Source organism: Coturnix japonica, chromosome Z, assembly GCF_054131305.1.
Source record: "Coturnix japonica strain WE chromosome Z, WE-NBRP24, whole genome shotgun sequence".
Lineage (NCBI taxonomy): Eukaryota > Metazoa > Chordata > Aves > Galliformes > Phasianidae > Coturnix > Coturnix japonica.
The window spans coordinates 60,006,986-60,021,014 of NC_140702.1; the positions used below are offsets into that span (position 1 = coordinate 60,006,986).

The 14,029-nt window shown below is 42.8% G+C and overlaps 1 protein-coding gene across 16 annotated transcripts in view; it reads left to right on the forward strand.

Annotated features, from left to right (window-relative positions):
* Positions 1-14,029, forward strand: part of MAST4 (microtubule associated serine/threonine kinase family member 4) — a 254,220-nt gene that overhangs the window by 155,809 nt on the left and 84,382 nt on the right. For 2 of the 16 annotated variants that reach the window (XM_015848588.3, XM_015848589.3), the window contains exon 1: positions 5,254-5,516. The exons of the other annotated variants lie outside the window; for them this stretch is intronic. In XM_015848588.3, coding sequence (XP_015704074.2) covers positions 5,425-5,516 — 92 coding nt within the window. In that variant the 5' untranslated portion in view covers positions 5,254-5,424. Of the gene's footprint in view, positions 1-5,253; positions 5,517-14,029 lie in introns of those variants that run through there. 16 annotated transcript variants of the gene reach the window in all.

A 14,029-nucleotide genomic window follows, 5' to 3' on the forward strand; every position in this document is an offset into this window, starting at 1 on the left:
CCATCTTGCTCCCATCATTATTTACCTCTGTGTTTTCATTTGCTAGAAAGGGTACTACACTTTTCTCTTCTTCCCAAGTCACTGATAGCAGTATTGAACTGCATTCAGTGAAGAATGCAGTCCAGAATTAACTACAAGAAACATATAATGTGCAGTTATTTTTTTGGATCTTTTGGTGAATTATAGTGTTTCCTGCATGTTATGTAAATTTTTGTGTTATGCTTAATTAACTCATTAGTATGTGATGTGGAAATGTGTTGAACGTTTTATGAATGTCTCAGTGAATTTTTAACTTGAATGTTTATTAATCAGACTTGGAATCTTGTTTTAAGACAGAACTGTTTGGGCCAACTGAGCTATGTACAGAGCTGTGTTTAGTGACACCAAGCATGCTGCCATACCTGAGTACATTACTAATGGCAGCTAGTATCCTGTTTGTTCTTCTAAAGGAATGCTATTATGGGGTGGTTTAGTTACAGTATTATAGAACTTCCGTATATTCCAAGATACTTTGAAAAGGGCAGTAATTGAATGAGCAGTTCAGGCAGTTCCATTGTTTCTCTTTGTGTTATAGTTAACTGACAAAAAAAGGCACAGCTAAAAGAAAACAAACTCTTCCCAGCACATCTGCAGCCCTCATTGTAATCTGATGTTCTCCCAAATACTGATTGAATGAATGAAACACATTTCTCTGTTACTTTAAGGCATGATAACATTTTGACAAATATAGAAAAGATGTGTTAAGGCAAGAATTAACTCTGCTTTTTCTCATTCACGTTTTATGAGTTTATTCTTCCAATCCAGTGTAAGGCCTGTGCTGATGTTAAGATTTTGCTAGTTTTGGGGTATCGAAGGAACTCCGTTATCTACACTGTTACTGGTAAACTTCATTTGGCGTATATCTTGCAGAACTGATAAGATTTGGGCGGTTTGTAATGTCTCTGGGCAGTCATTCTAGAACAGTTTTCATGCTTTGAAAAATTCCAATATATATAGACTTAATAATCAGAGTGAAGAAGCTAGGTTAGATAACTTCTTCACTGGAATACTATATGCAGTATATTGATTTTGTGTTGGTATTGCACTTTGTTTTTAAAGATAAGCTACTTATCTTTGTGAGTGTTTCATGGCAATGAACCAGTACTGTGTAACCAAAAAGTTTCTGGAGAATATTTCTTTGCTATTTATCACTGAAACTAAATGTTGACAGTCAACTAAGTGTTGAAATTTTTTAATTTTTTTTTAATTATGTATTGAATGGGAATCTTTCTTAGAGGAGGGAATCCTTTTGTAAGCTTGCTTTCTGGAAATTAATTTTCTTCAGAGATGGATTAGACACTTTTTCTGGGTTGGGTGATGTTTTCAGCTTCACCTGAATATATAACAGAAAGCTTAATGATCCTTATCACTGGCATTACTATGTGATACCCTGTGTAATGCTCTGCGATAAAACTTATCAGCCAAGTTATATAATGAAGCATCACTGAAATGGTCAACTTGTCGGAGCTGCTTACTGTTTTGAGTGTGGCTGTGAAGCTGAAAACCAAGATTTGTTCAGAATGTGTTTGCAGGGATGAGCAGCCCTGTCATAGGACAGAGAGAGAGAAAGCTCCAACTCTGCCAGAGGGCTGGCCCTGCTGCCCCTGCCTGTCTGCCCAACTGTTAGTTCCCTCTGTTCTCTTCTTGGCCCAATGCTGGCTGTCCCTGTCTGAGCTGATTCAGCTTGTAAATTGTGGAGAGAGGGTGATCCTTTGGACAGCGTCTGTGTGGGACCAGTTTCATTAGCTTACAAAAACCTTGCTCTCCTTTGAGATGTTTGCTTTGAAATCTGGTGCTTCTGTGGCAAGGGAAGTCTTAGGCTGCAGTCACTGCTGTGGAAGTGATGTTTTTTCACAGTCATTATGAAGTCTTCACCGTCATGTACATGTAGTACCCTCTGTGATAAGGCCTTTATTTCCTCTCATGAAGCTTTTTCTTTCATCTAAGATTGCTGTGGGACTGTGCTGGTTTTTCACAACTACTCCCTTAATCTGTGCGTGTCTGCTTCAGAAAAATACTTGGTCTCCTTGCTTTTGAACTCATGTTAGAAACAGCCTAACCAGTTAGCAGAGCTGCTTGTGTCTAATTGTGTATGGAAAAGTTAGGTGAAGCTAAGCTTGAATTACAGATTATGTAATTCTGGGAGCTATTACTTGTTGAAAAGCCTATGCAGGTTGTACAGATGGAATTGTTAGGGTTTTAACCATTAGAAGCTATGGATCAAGATGAGCAGTATTCAACACTAATTGTAGAACAACATTCCAATGTGATACCCTGTGTTGCTACACAATTGGACAGAAGCTTTTACCTTGACTTGCTTTGTTCCTTTCTGCATCTGGAAAAATACAGCTTGTTAGATCATGAAATGTGTATTGCAATAACCTGGTCTCTGTAATGGCTTTAGATACAAGCATCTGTCTGGTTATTCCTAGGAGGAGTGGACGACTTCTGCCATCCACTTGCAGGCAGTAATCATTCTTTTTCAGGTGGATCTTCTCCAACAATGTGATAGATGGATCTTGCTTCATTTTTGAAAAATTTAGTTGATGTTTCAAAATTGGATCCTTCCATTCATAATTGTAAAAATAGTAGTTTCACAAGGAAATCATTAGCTGAATTAGTCTGGCTTTGCTAGAGAAGACTTGTACTACATGGCCTAATATAAAATGGATTTTGAGCTCCATGTTCCAGGATCACTTGGCAAATCATGCATTTGGATGAGTGTGACTTGAGTTAAAGAAGCTGAGCTATTCCTTTTACTGCTTCTTAGGAAGGCTGAAGAGGGGACAGAGCTTGCAGGGAGATGAGGGTGATGAAACTTTCTGTGTAGGTGAAATTCCCTACCTTCACCATTAAACACAGGCACAAATTACAGACAAAAGCTTGGGTGAGAGATGATGAAGTAATTGAGTATACAGAGGAGGAGATGTTTTTCAGTACTCATGCAGAGATTTGAGAATCCCCTTCTGAAGCAGCAGAAGGTTCAGCAGAACTTAGCAGTTTTTGCAGAAAGGGGGGTTGTCAAGCTCACATGCCTTCACACGAACCTTTAAAACTTCACACGATATGAGGACAAACACAAGGAAAAGAATTGGGTGAGAGTTTTCTTATCACTGGTGTGAATATCTCGTCTTTGTCAGTGGGTGGTGTGAGAATTGCAGCCACAGGGAGGGAGGCACTCCTGCTGAGCCCCTGAGGGAATATGGTGGGAGTTGCCCTGCACACCAGATTCTGTGGGCAGCTGAAAAAGGAAAACCTGACCCCAAAACATTGGGCTGTTTTCACTTCCTCCCATCTGTGACCGATCTCTGCTAAAACTCAGACATTTATGGAGGGATGTTAGATGGCTGTTTTGTATTTGGTCCATGCTGACCTGCCTTTGTTGGCAGCGATGTGCCTGCAGGGCATTTATCCTAATAAGGTGCTATTAGATGCCCATGTAAACTCACTTTAAACGTGTTCATTTGTTTTCTCTCTTGCCTTAGACTTGTGCTTATTTTCCAATTTGTCAACTGATTGGTTGTTGTTGTTTTGTTTTGTTTTTAGTGGTATCTGTATGCATTTTCTGAGTATGATTAAATTTGTATGTGATCTACAAAACTGTATCCTGAGAGGATGTCCTGTGCATCCCTCAAATAAGCATGTTGTAGCTGGTTGGTTAGAGGACTGGTACCTTCTTTGCAGTGTGCGCTTTTCAAAATGATGGCTAGTATTTGAATGGTTTGTGGCATGCAAAGCTGGAATCCTCAGTGCTGCCCGGTCAGCCCTTCCAGCTCCTCTGTGCAGTGGTGTGGTGGTTTCACAGCCCTGTCAGGCCACTCTTGAATTCATTCTCCTCAAAAGGAGAAAGTGCAGTGAAAAAAGGCTTGAAAGTTGAGATAAGGACAGGGAGATCACTTGCCAATTGCTTTCACGGGCAAAACAGACTCAGTGTAAGGGAGATTCATGTAGTGTATTGCCTACTACTAGCAGACTCCAGCCAGTGGGTGTCCCTTTTGGAACAGCTGTTTTGGATGTGCCATGTGTTGCCAGGCTCTGTTCACAGAGGCCAACTGCTGCAAATTCCCCACTACCAAAACCTAGCCATGTAAGGCCAGTGCAGGTTGTGGCTAAGGCGGCCAGTGGTATCCTGAGCTACAATGAGAAGAACATGGCCAGCAGGTTGAGGAAGGTGATCTTTCCCCTCTCCTCTGCCCTGCTAAGGCCATATCTGGAGTTCTGGGCTCCCCAGCTGAAGACAGACAGGAAACTACTGGAGAGAGTTCAAGCAGAGGGCCAGTGAAGCTGAGGGGACTGGAACATCTCCCTTTGTGAAAGGCTGAGGGACCTGGGACTGTTCAGCCTGGAGATGACTGAAGGGATCAGGGATTGTATCAGTGCTTCTAAATACCTGAAGGATGGAAGTCAGGTGGATGGGGCCATGCTCTTTTCCATGATGCTCAGTGATGGGGCAGGGGGCACAAATTGGAACACAGGAAGTCCCACATGAACGTGAGGAAAAACTTGTTTGAGAGGGATGGAGCACTGCAGCAGTCTGCCCATAGAGGTTCTGGAGTCACCTCTGGGGATACTCAAGACGCACCTGGAAGCTTTCCTATGTGACCTACTGTAGGCAACTGCTTTAGCAGATGTCTGCACTCGGTGATGCCCAGAGGTCCTTTCAAGGCACTGCGATTCTGTGGCAGTGAGGTATAGCAGTAATTCCGGACCCTCTTTGTGCCGCGCAGATGTGAGTGAGCACGCTTATCTGGGCGGGCAGCGCGGTGGCGGCACTGGCTGAGCCTGCAGCAGAGCTCAAGTGGAAGCGGAGGTGGGGCCGGGCATGGAACGAGGGTGTGGAGGAGGAGGCAAAGGAAGAAAGTTGGGAGGAGGAGGAGGAGGAAATGACTCGGCACCTGGGCGCTTAGGTCACCCGCCGTGTGTGGTGGAAAAGGTGCTGCAAGCCTGTCTCTGCCCCTTCTGTGTCAGCCCGTGTTCTCGGGTGGGCTTTCCCAGTCAGCGCGCTGTCCGGTGCTGGGCCCACGGTGCCCTGAGCGATCCATAGGCGGGCGCACTCTGAGCGCCGCGCGGCCGCTGCCCGGCTCCCTTGGGACGGGCTCGTCCGGCTGGTGTCGCCGCAGCGCTGCGGAGCCCCCAGCTCCCCCCATTGCCGCGCCCGGGGCCGCCCGGCGCCCTCACCTGGCGCCGCCGCTGGCTGGGGGCGGGGCGGGGCGGGGCGGGGCGGGGCGGCCGCGGAAAGTTGCCATCGGTCCGGGCTGCTCGGGGCGGGCGGGACCCGGCTGTGCTCGTCTCCGGCTGCTGGGAGCGGTGCGGAAAGCGGCGGCTCTCCCTTCCTTCCCGAGCGTGTTATGGCCGTGAGCGGCGCCGCGGTGTGAGCGCCCGGCCATGGATATGTCGGACCACAGTTACTGGACGGTGCTGTTCAACTTCACGCTGCCCCACCTGCGGAGCGGCACCCGCCTGCGCCGGACCCAGAGGTAAGGGCACCCGGCAGGCCCGGCCCTGGGCCGCCGTCGGTCCGTGGGGCTGCCCCCCGCCCCGTGTCCCGCAGACTTTCGGTTCGCTCCCCGATATTTGACCTTTTATCCGCAGCGCCTATACTTTATATGGACAACTCCGGGAGCCGACTTTGTTCGCTGCTCTTAAAGAGACCGCTCTGTGCAGCTGCGCGGTCTGAGGCGGAGTGGGTGACGTTTGTATATACAGGGACGGCCGTTTTCTTTTTTTTTAATTTTTTTTTAAATTTTTTCTCCCCCTTTTTTCCCTTCTTTTCTGGGGAGTGAGGGGGGTAACATTTCTCCTCTAGGCCGAAGGAAAGCGGGGCCGAGTGCCGCCGTGCCCGCAGTCCCGTGCCGCAGTCGCGGTTTGTCGCTCCGCTCAGTTCCATGGGCTGCTGGCGGAGCTGCCGTCAGTAACTGCTTGGGGCTGTCCCCGGGGATGTGACACTCAGCAGGGGCGGGGCGGGGGCTGCAGGGCCCGAGGGTCCGCGCGGTGACACGTCCCGGCTGAGCAGCGTCTGTAGAACGGCGCAAAGTTACAATAACAAACCGTGAAAGTGCTGCTGCCGCATATGGCCATCCCCTGCGTGTCTTATAACATCGCAACTGAGTGTCTGGTTATGCCTATGGGAAGGTGCAGAAATGGGTTTTCTCGAAGCATACTGGAGGCCTTTCGGAATCACAGGAGGCACAAAATACATTTGTGCCACTGGTATTTTTGTATTAGTTTGAATGCCCTCCAATTCTTAAAGACATATAATAATACTACAGGGTCGTAGAGTAGAATGATAGAATGGTTTGGCTTCATCAAACTATTTAAAAAAAAAATATTGTAAAGCAGCACTGCCTGCTGTCTTGGCATTTTATAAGTATGGCCTATCAGTGAATAGAATATGCTGTATGTACAGCTCTGTTCTGTGTATTACAGCCAACCCAACAGGGGGAAGGGATTCCATCCACAGTGACCTGTATGGGCTTGAAAACTGAGCCCATGTGAACCTAATGAGGTTCAACAAGAGCAGCCCTGTGGAGAACAGCTTGGAGGCCCTGGTGGATGAGAAGCTGTACACAAGCCAGCAGTGTGCTCCTGCAGCCTAGAAGGCCAACTGTGTTCTGGGTTCCATCAGCAGGGGGGTGGCTGTCAGGAGAGAGGGGATTGTACCACCTTGCTTTGCCCTACTCACAGTTAGCCTCATCCACAGTACTGCATCCAGGCCTGGAGCCCACAGCACAAGAAAGAGAGAGAGCTATTGGGGCAGGTCCAGAGGAGGGCCATAAAGATGAACAAAGGGCTGGAGCACCTCTCCTGTGAGGAAAGGTTGAGGGACTGGGGTATATTTAGCTTGGAGAAGACTGCAGAGAGACCTCTTGCAGCCTTCCTGTACTTGAAGGGAGCTTATGGGAGGGAGACACGTTTCTTTATGTAGTGACAGGATGGTGGTGTATGGCTTTAAAGAAGGGGAGATTTACTTTAGATGTTAGGAAAGAATTCTTTACTTAAACAGTGGTGAGGCTCTGACACAGGCTGCCCAGAGAAGCTGTGGATGCTCGATCCTTGGAGGAGCTCAGGGCCAGGTTAGATGAGGCCCTGGGCAGCCTGAGCTGGTGGGTCAGGCGCTAGCTAACCCCAGTGGTGCTAGCATCAGGGGGTTGGAAGTAGATTGTCTTAAAGGTCCTTAAAGCCTAAGTCATACTATGATTCTATTACTGGTGTGTTCCCATGTCAAACACCCTCTGCTCAGTAACGATCAGTATGTCACAGCATTGTGAATCTAAAAGCCAATAGTTCTGGCAGTTCAGAGTTCTTCTCAGGATGGTTCCATCACTTAGAGGGAAGCCTGGCATCTCCCCTGCTGACTGCTCCACTACTTCAGCTCTGTTTGTGAAAGTGGATGCCTCTGCCTGGCACTTATACCTGTTAACATGTGTGGTACATCCCAGAGTAATGAGACTGGCAGGAGAATCAAAAATGATGTGTGCCATTATTCTAGCTCTGCTTTGGTTAATGAGACACCAACTGGATCTGCATTTTTGGAGCTCTGTCTCATGTCTTCAGAAACTCACTAACTGCTGCATGACTAAACTGGAAGGGCAGCCATTTATGTACCACAGGATTCTGCCTCCTGGAGGAGTGCTGGTTGGTGGTATCCACTCATGTTGTGGGTAGCTTCCCAGGTGTTTTAGAGGGTTAAAGACTATGAGTAGACCTGAAGGGATCTTGTTCCTGTGACATGAATCTGCTGGTTGTGTCTAAGTCTTGGGTCCACTGATCCAAGGCCTTGGGATTCCTTTCCAGTGTGAGAACTTTCATTTTATTTTGTATGCTTTTTTTTTTTTCTTAAGCTTTGTTCCTCTAGCATGTTCTCTGGCCTGTGTTACTGAGATTATTATGGGCCAGTAGACCATTTCTGTGTGCACTGCCCTCTTTCTCTGCAATTGAGATAATGAGAATTGTATGCAAATATTAGGAATTTTGGTGGTTTGCTGTTTTGTTTGTTTTTCCTACATATTTCCTTGATGGAGGATTTCATTTCTCTTTTTGAGATTCTATGAAGAAAAGAAGTAAAATATAAGCTATTCTCCTTCAGTGTTGAACCTATCAACTGAGATACAATGAAGGCATAAAACCTGATGGTCTTACTTGCTCACTGAAGTCTTTAATTAAGTTTTTTCTCTCCTGCAGTAGATTTAACTGAACTCAATTGCAGCAAGTCTTGCTGGAAGTGATACCTGAACAAGAAAAATCCTAGCCTGACTTTCAAGTCAGGGAGTGGGCTTTCAGGACTAGCAGGTAGAAAAATTCAATTATAAATCAGAGGCATTTGGTATTCAAATCATCGAGTCTATGAAGGACATGGATTACACTATATCCTTTTGCAGAAGAGATGCATGCACGCCACCACATGATCTTATTTTTCTGATGCTATAGGTGTGTGAGCCTTTCTTAGTACTGATTTGGTGTTCCTGACAGACAAGACATCTAGTCTGGATTGGACAACAGGAGAGAAAACGTGAGAGAAGGACTATCTGTGTGTACATTATGGGGATGGATATGTACAGCCACATAAAGATGTGTGAACACAAGATGCATTACTTTTTCACAGTAAAATATATCTTCTGCATACTATATTTTGTAGTTAACTCTTTCTTCCATGGCTTCTCTCCTGTCTCTGTTCTCTGTATTTAAAAACAAACAAACAGCAAGTGAATGATTCTTCGTTTAGTGCCTTTTTTTCCCACTGCTTCTTTGCGGCAGTTGCACTGAAACAGTGTTATTACAGTCTATCTTGCTTTGGGTCAGAGAGGCTGTTCTGCTTCTCAGCCAGAATAGGCTTTTGGGTGATTCTTGCGTCATTTGTATACAACCATTGAAGTGGTATTGAAGAGACTTTCTTGATAGGCACTTAAAATATTATTCAATCATCAAGTAATTCTTCAAGCATTCAAAGAATTTATAATCGTATCAGAAACATGAATTATTAACTATATATATTTACTATATATGTATTATATATATAATAATTCTGTTTCCAAACTCCTACAGAGAGCAGCTGTCAGACTGTTGCGGTAGTTCTGTTAGTTTTGGGACAGTGTGTTTCCTGGAAAATATGGAGCAGGCTTCTTGAACTTGTGGGGTTTGGCAGTTTGGGTAGATGGGATGATAAAATTATGATGTAACTCCTGCTTTTGACTCTTGTATAGATCTTCCTTTTTCAACATAATGTTATATTGTTGTTGTATTAGTACCCTATGAATCTACTCAGTACTATCAGAAGCATATGCTAAAAGGGATCCTGTTAGAGGCATAAAAACAAGCAAAAAACCTGAACACTTTTATTAACATAAAAGCAGCCAGAGGAATTAAATATCACTGCGCTGATGCCAACTGAATGTGTCAGTGCTCCAACCTGAATTATTGTACTTTGTAGGAGTACCACTGGTTAGAGCTCACTGAGCTCACTAGAGCTTTTGCTTGTATTTGTGTTATTTTGCCGTGTTTCAAAGTGTGGTGATTTGGAGAGCTTTCTCTCTTTCCTGCTTTCATTCCTCAGTATTCACCTTAACTTCTATATGTAAGACATGGAGAGTCAGATATTTATTACCCTAATACATGTTGAATATGTTTAAGAAGAAGACAGTCTGAGGGGGAATGAGAAATGGGCTCAAGCAGGCTGTCTGGGCTGCTAAAACACCTTGTCATCGAACAGGAGGAATTAGCAGGTAATCTGCTGGGCTTCCTGTGCAAGATAGTGAAGTGTTAACGTATCTCAGGAGTTTTATTTCCTTTCTTTCACAGCAGAGGTTGTGTGTTAGGGGAATAGTCTTACAGTCTCACTATCAAAGTGAATACACTGTTCTTTTTATTCAGTTTGGCTTACTTGGCCAATCTCTTTGTTTGAGCAATTAATGTATTTCAAGTTCTGCTTACAGTTGAATGTTGGCAACGTTCAGTTTTTTCCAGTGAGCCATCATTGTTTCTTAGCTTCAGCCAGACTAGAGAGGATTCATCTGGTCACATTCTTGTTTTGTTGGTTTTGTGTTAGTCTTTACACTGAGAAATTCCTTTTTGTTTAGAATTAAGTCAAGGTCCCTACTTATATTTGTAAGTAAGAATGAGTTTTCCTGTGGAACGCAACAGTAAGACTGAGATTTAAGAACACAAAGCTTGGAATGTGCCGGAACTTCAAGAAGCTGTTTTTTTTGTTTGTTTGTTCGTTCGTTTGTTTTAATATCTTTATTTTTCAGCCAGCGTGGTTTGTATCTGTTGTTACAGAGTGGGAGACAGTCTTTTTCCTTGTACAGAACATCAACAAGACAGTAGTCAAGGCTCTTAAATTTCACCTGGTATGTCCATCGCATAACACTGTGCATGGTTACCTTACTTAAATTTCAGTGGGACCTAAGTTTCCTCTGGTGTAGGCATAGGAAGAGACAATTCACACTTTACATTCTTGGCATTTGTTTATACATAACTAAAGCCACATTCTTCTCAACACCAGTGTTTCCTTTCTTTCTTCATGGGAATACATATCCTATACATTGTTGATATTTTTGTTTCCATATGCTATTGATGTATTAGCTAGATCTGCTGCAGTAGAATCTTCACATGAATAAAGAGGGAATAAAAAAAAATATGTTCTAGTGCAACCTTAAATCTCATGGCAGGTCAGTTCTGTGATTTTATTTGAAATACTTGAAAAGTAGCACACTAGAAAACTCCTTGGCGTGCTTCCCAGTAAATACAAACATACCTCAGAAATATTGTAAGCTGGAACAATTCCCAGGTTATCTACCCAATAGAAGGACTTCAGAACTACCAGCTGTGCATTGCTAGTGTTCCTGCCGCTAACAGATAAGTACAAAAGTATCAAGGTCATGCCAGAATAAATATATCAACTTTTTCTCCCTTTTTGTTTGTTAGCAGTGCTCTTCACTAAATAATTATTTAGGAATAAGGAAAACCATCATGTTCTATTGTTTCTGAAAGATCATAATTATTATTGTAAGTAGAATCTGTTATTCTCATGAAATGCTGGCGTGCTCAGTTTGGTGTTTCGAAAGTAAAAACTGCTGCAGTTTCCTTTTCCCACCCGTTCTTCTTTTTTTTTTTTTTTTCTTTTTTTCTGCATATGCAGTAATTATGTAGATATTCCAGCATGTAATAGCCTGCTTTTGATCCCTATCGTTTGGTTTTAGCCTGGAATTAAAATTACATGTTAATGAAAAACTGTTAAAAGGTCACGTACTGGTGGGTTTTTTGTTTTATTCTTATGAAAACAAAGGTGATGTCAGACAGTGTGCTGATTGCTGGCAGGAAAATGCTTATTCTGTCCATCAACTTATGGCCTGTCTTAATGATGGGTTTAAAGCAAAATTATTAATACATACGGCATCTTAGAAGCATCTTAGTAGTTTGCGTGTAAGGGCATCTATATTAATGGTAGATCTAGGTAGTCCTTGGTACTTTTTAATGTGTTTATTTGGTACATTTAAATGCGTTCATTGGATTACTGAAGAAATACTGCTCCTGATGATGTTTAATTTGTTGAAACATACTAATGTAAAGTGTCACGTATTAAAATATTTCATTTTACTAAAAATGTGTAGACCTCATAGTGCTTGGATATAGTAATTCTTGCACTGGAGAGTTTAAAAAATGTAATTTCCTTCTTGGCAGTAAGTTTGATTTCTGTGTGTGTGTCAGTGGGGAAATGTGTCAGTCTGAAGACTTCTCTGTCTGACAGAATTTGTATTTTTTGTTTCCAGAGAACTTGTTTGGCTGTAAACTTAACCTGGTGTAGCATAGGAGGGCAAATATTAGAAGTATCAGTGGGTTTTTTTATGTTTACTTTTATGTATGCATCTGGGCAGACTAAATAAACACGTGGTTGTATAGACATCTGTGTACATAAATATTTAAGTAATAGCTTTAAAATAACGACCGTTCAGAAGTTGAGTATTAACATTATAAGGTCAGTTCCTCAGTTGGAAAAAACTTACTACCTTGTGCTTTAAATGAAGGTGCACCATGACAAACAGGAAAGAAGATATTTCATCTGCAAGGGGATGCAGTATGACTGCTTGTAATGGCCATTAATTAGTGCTATAGATTTTGAAAGTACAACCGTTTCTGATCTTGTTTCTGGAAAATGTGACTTGTCCTCTAAAATTGAGTAGGATTCTGGGCTCTTTTCCACCACTGGAAAAAGCAGTCTGTTTATTTGATTTTTTAATTTTTTTTATAGCATGACTAATAGAAACGAGTATTTACATTGTGAAATAACATGAAATATGCCTGCATTACTCGTAAGAAACAGAGAAAATATTCCTTAAAAAAAAAAAAAAGTCCTTTCATTTCCAAGGAAGTGATACAGATATGAATTTTATCTTGAGCTTAAATTGAGGGGGCTAACAAATTCAAAGTCATTTTGTTTGAATTCTGGTACTTGTTATCCGTGCTTGTCTTAAGTAGCAGTCAAGATGTTTATAACTGAAATAGTAATGGAAGAGGAACCTTTCTTTTTTTCCAGCTATATCCCCTAATATGTTTCAGAGTAAAGCATAGTCTCTCTTCCCTTCCTATAATGCTGGGCCCCCATCATCCTGTATGGGATTTGGCATGGGCTCACAAACAGAATTGTACTTCTCAGGAGACTTGCAAGTGTGGGACGAGTTGCAGCATTGGACACTTCGCTCTTCTTACACATCTGGGAAAGTGGATTTATTGTATAATAAAATTCATATTAAAGCTGCCTGTCAGAGATGAGTTTTTCATATAAAACCTTTCCTTTGTTTCTGGAATACATTTAAATGTGGTGTTTTAATGTATCAGATTTAACTCCTACGTTTGCCATGGGGAAGATAGAGGCAGTGGTCTGATGGAGCTGACCTTCTTTTTGATAAAATGTGAATGTAATGAATCAGTTTATAATTTAAAAGCTTTAAAAAGCTTGTTAGGTTCTCTTTGAGAAGCTGGTATTGTCACTCAGTGAGCTGCTGAAATTTTCTGGAAAGGTATTCCTGGATAAAAAAATGGACAGAAACATTATGGGGAGTGTGGAGAAGGTGGCTTTAAGAACAGCTTATTTTATAAGTCACTACTTGAAACTCAAACATCTCGCCCACCTGCCCCACCATCGCAACCCGGACTGTACTGGAACATATGTGCATGTTGGCTGGTTCTGATGGCTGGGACACACAGAGGTTTCTGTATCTGAATGGCAGGTCCTTCTTCCAGCCAAGGGGTGGTGAAACTCTTGGGATGTGTCCAAGAGCTGGTATTGCAGTGGACATGAGAAATGTCTTGCTCTATGTGTTGTCAAACAGTGAGGGAAGGTGACCCTGAGGGGGTTTTCTTGGAGAGTAAATGGGACAAGAGAACTGAAAATGTTGGTGGAGGGCTATAGAGGTTGTAGTGCAGTCATTCAGGTAGGAAATGCAAAATTGTGGAAAGTAGAGTTTTCATAGTTCTTCTGTTAAAAGAATTATTTACAACAATGTGTGTAATTTGTAATGATATGTATCTTAATGTCAGTGATCCTGGAAATCTCAAGATGACGTTATGCTTCAGACATGGTCATTTCCTGTAGTCTTATATTCCCACCAACAGCTGCCGTGCTGTTTAATGTAATTTGTTGTCAAGACAGTTTTCATAATGTAAATCAACACACAGCTTTTATGTTCCCTCTTATGGAAACAAGAATAAGGAGGCATGAATGTTAACTCGTTCATCTGGCAGTGCTGTTTAGTGATAAGGCATAATTAGCTAATGTCCTTCGTGATAATACTGTTAACCTTCTCAGAGTGAGCTGATAATAAGTAGATTGTGTGCATTTGTTATACAGATTAGCTTTTCCAGTGAGTCTGGGCTTGCCTAGCTTCTTCTTACGCATGGGTATGTCAAGGGAATTTACTTAAGTGCCGTAAGAGTAGAAGCAAAGGCAGTCAGACAAGTCCAATATGCTCTGTTCTTTCTGTCTACGAACACCCCA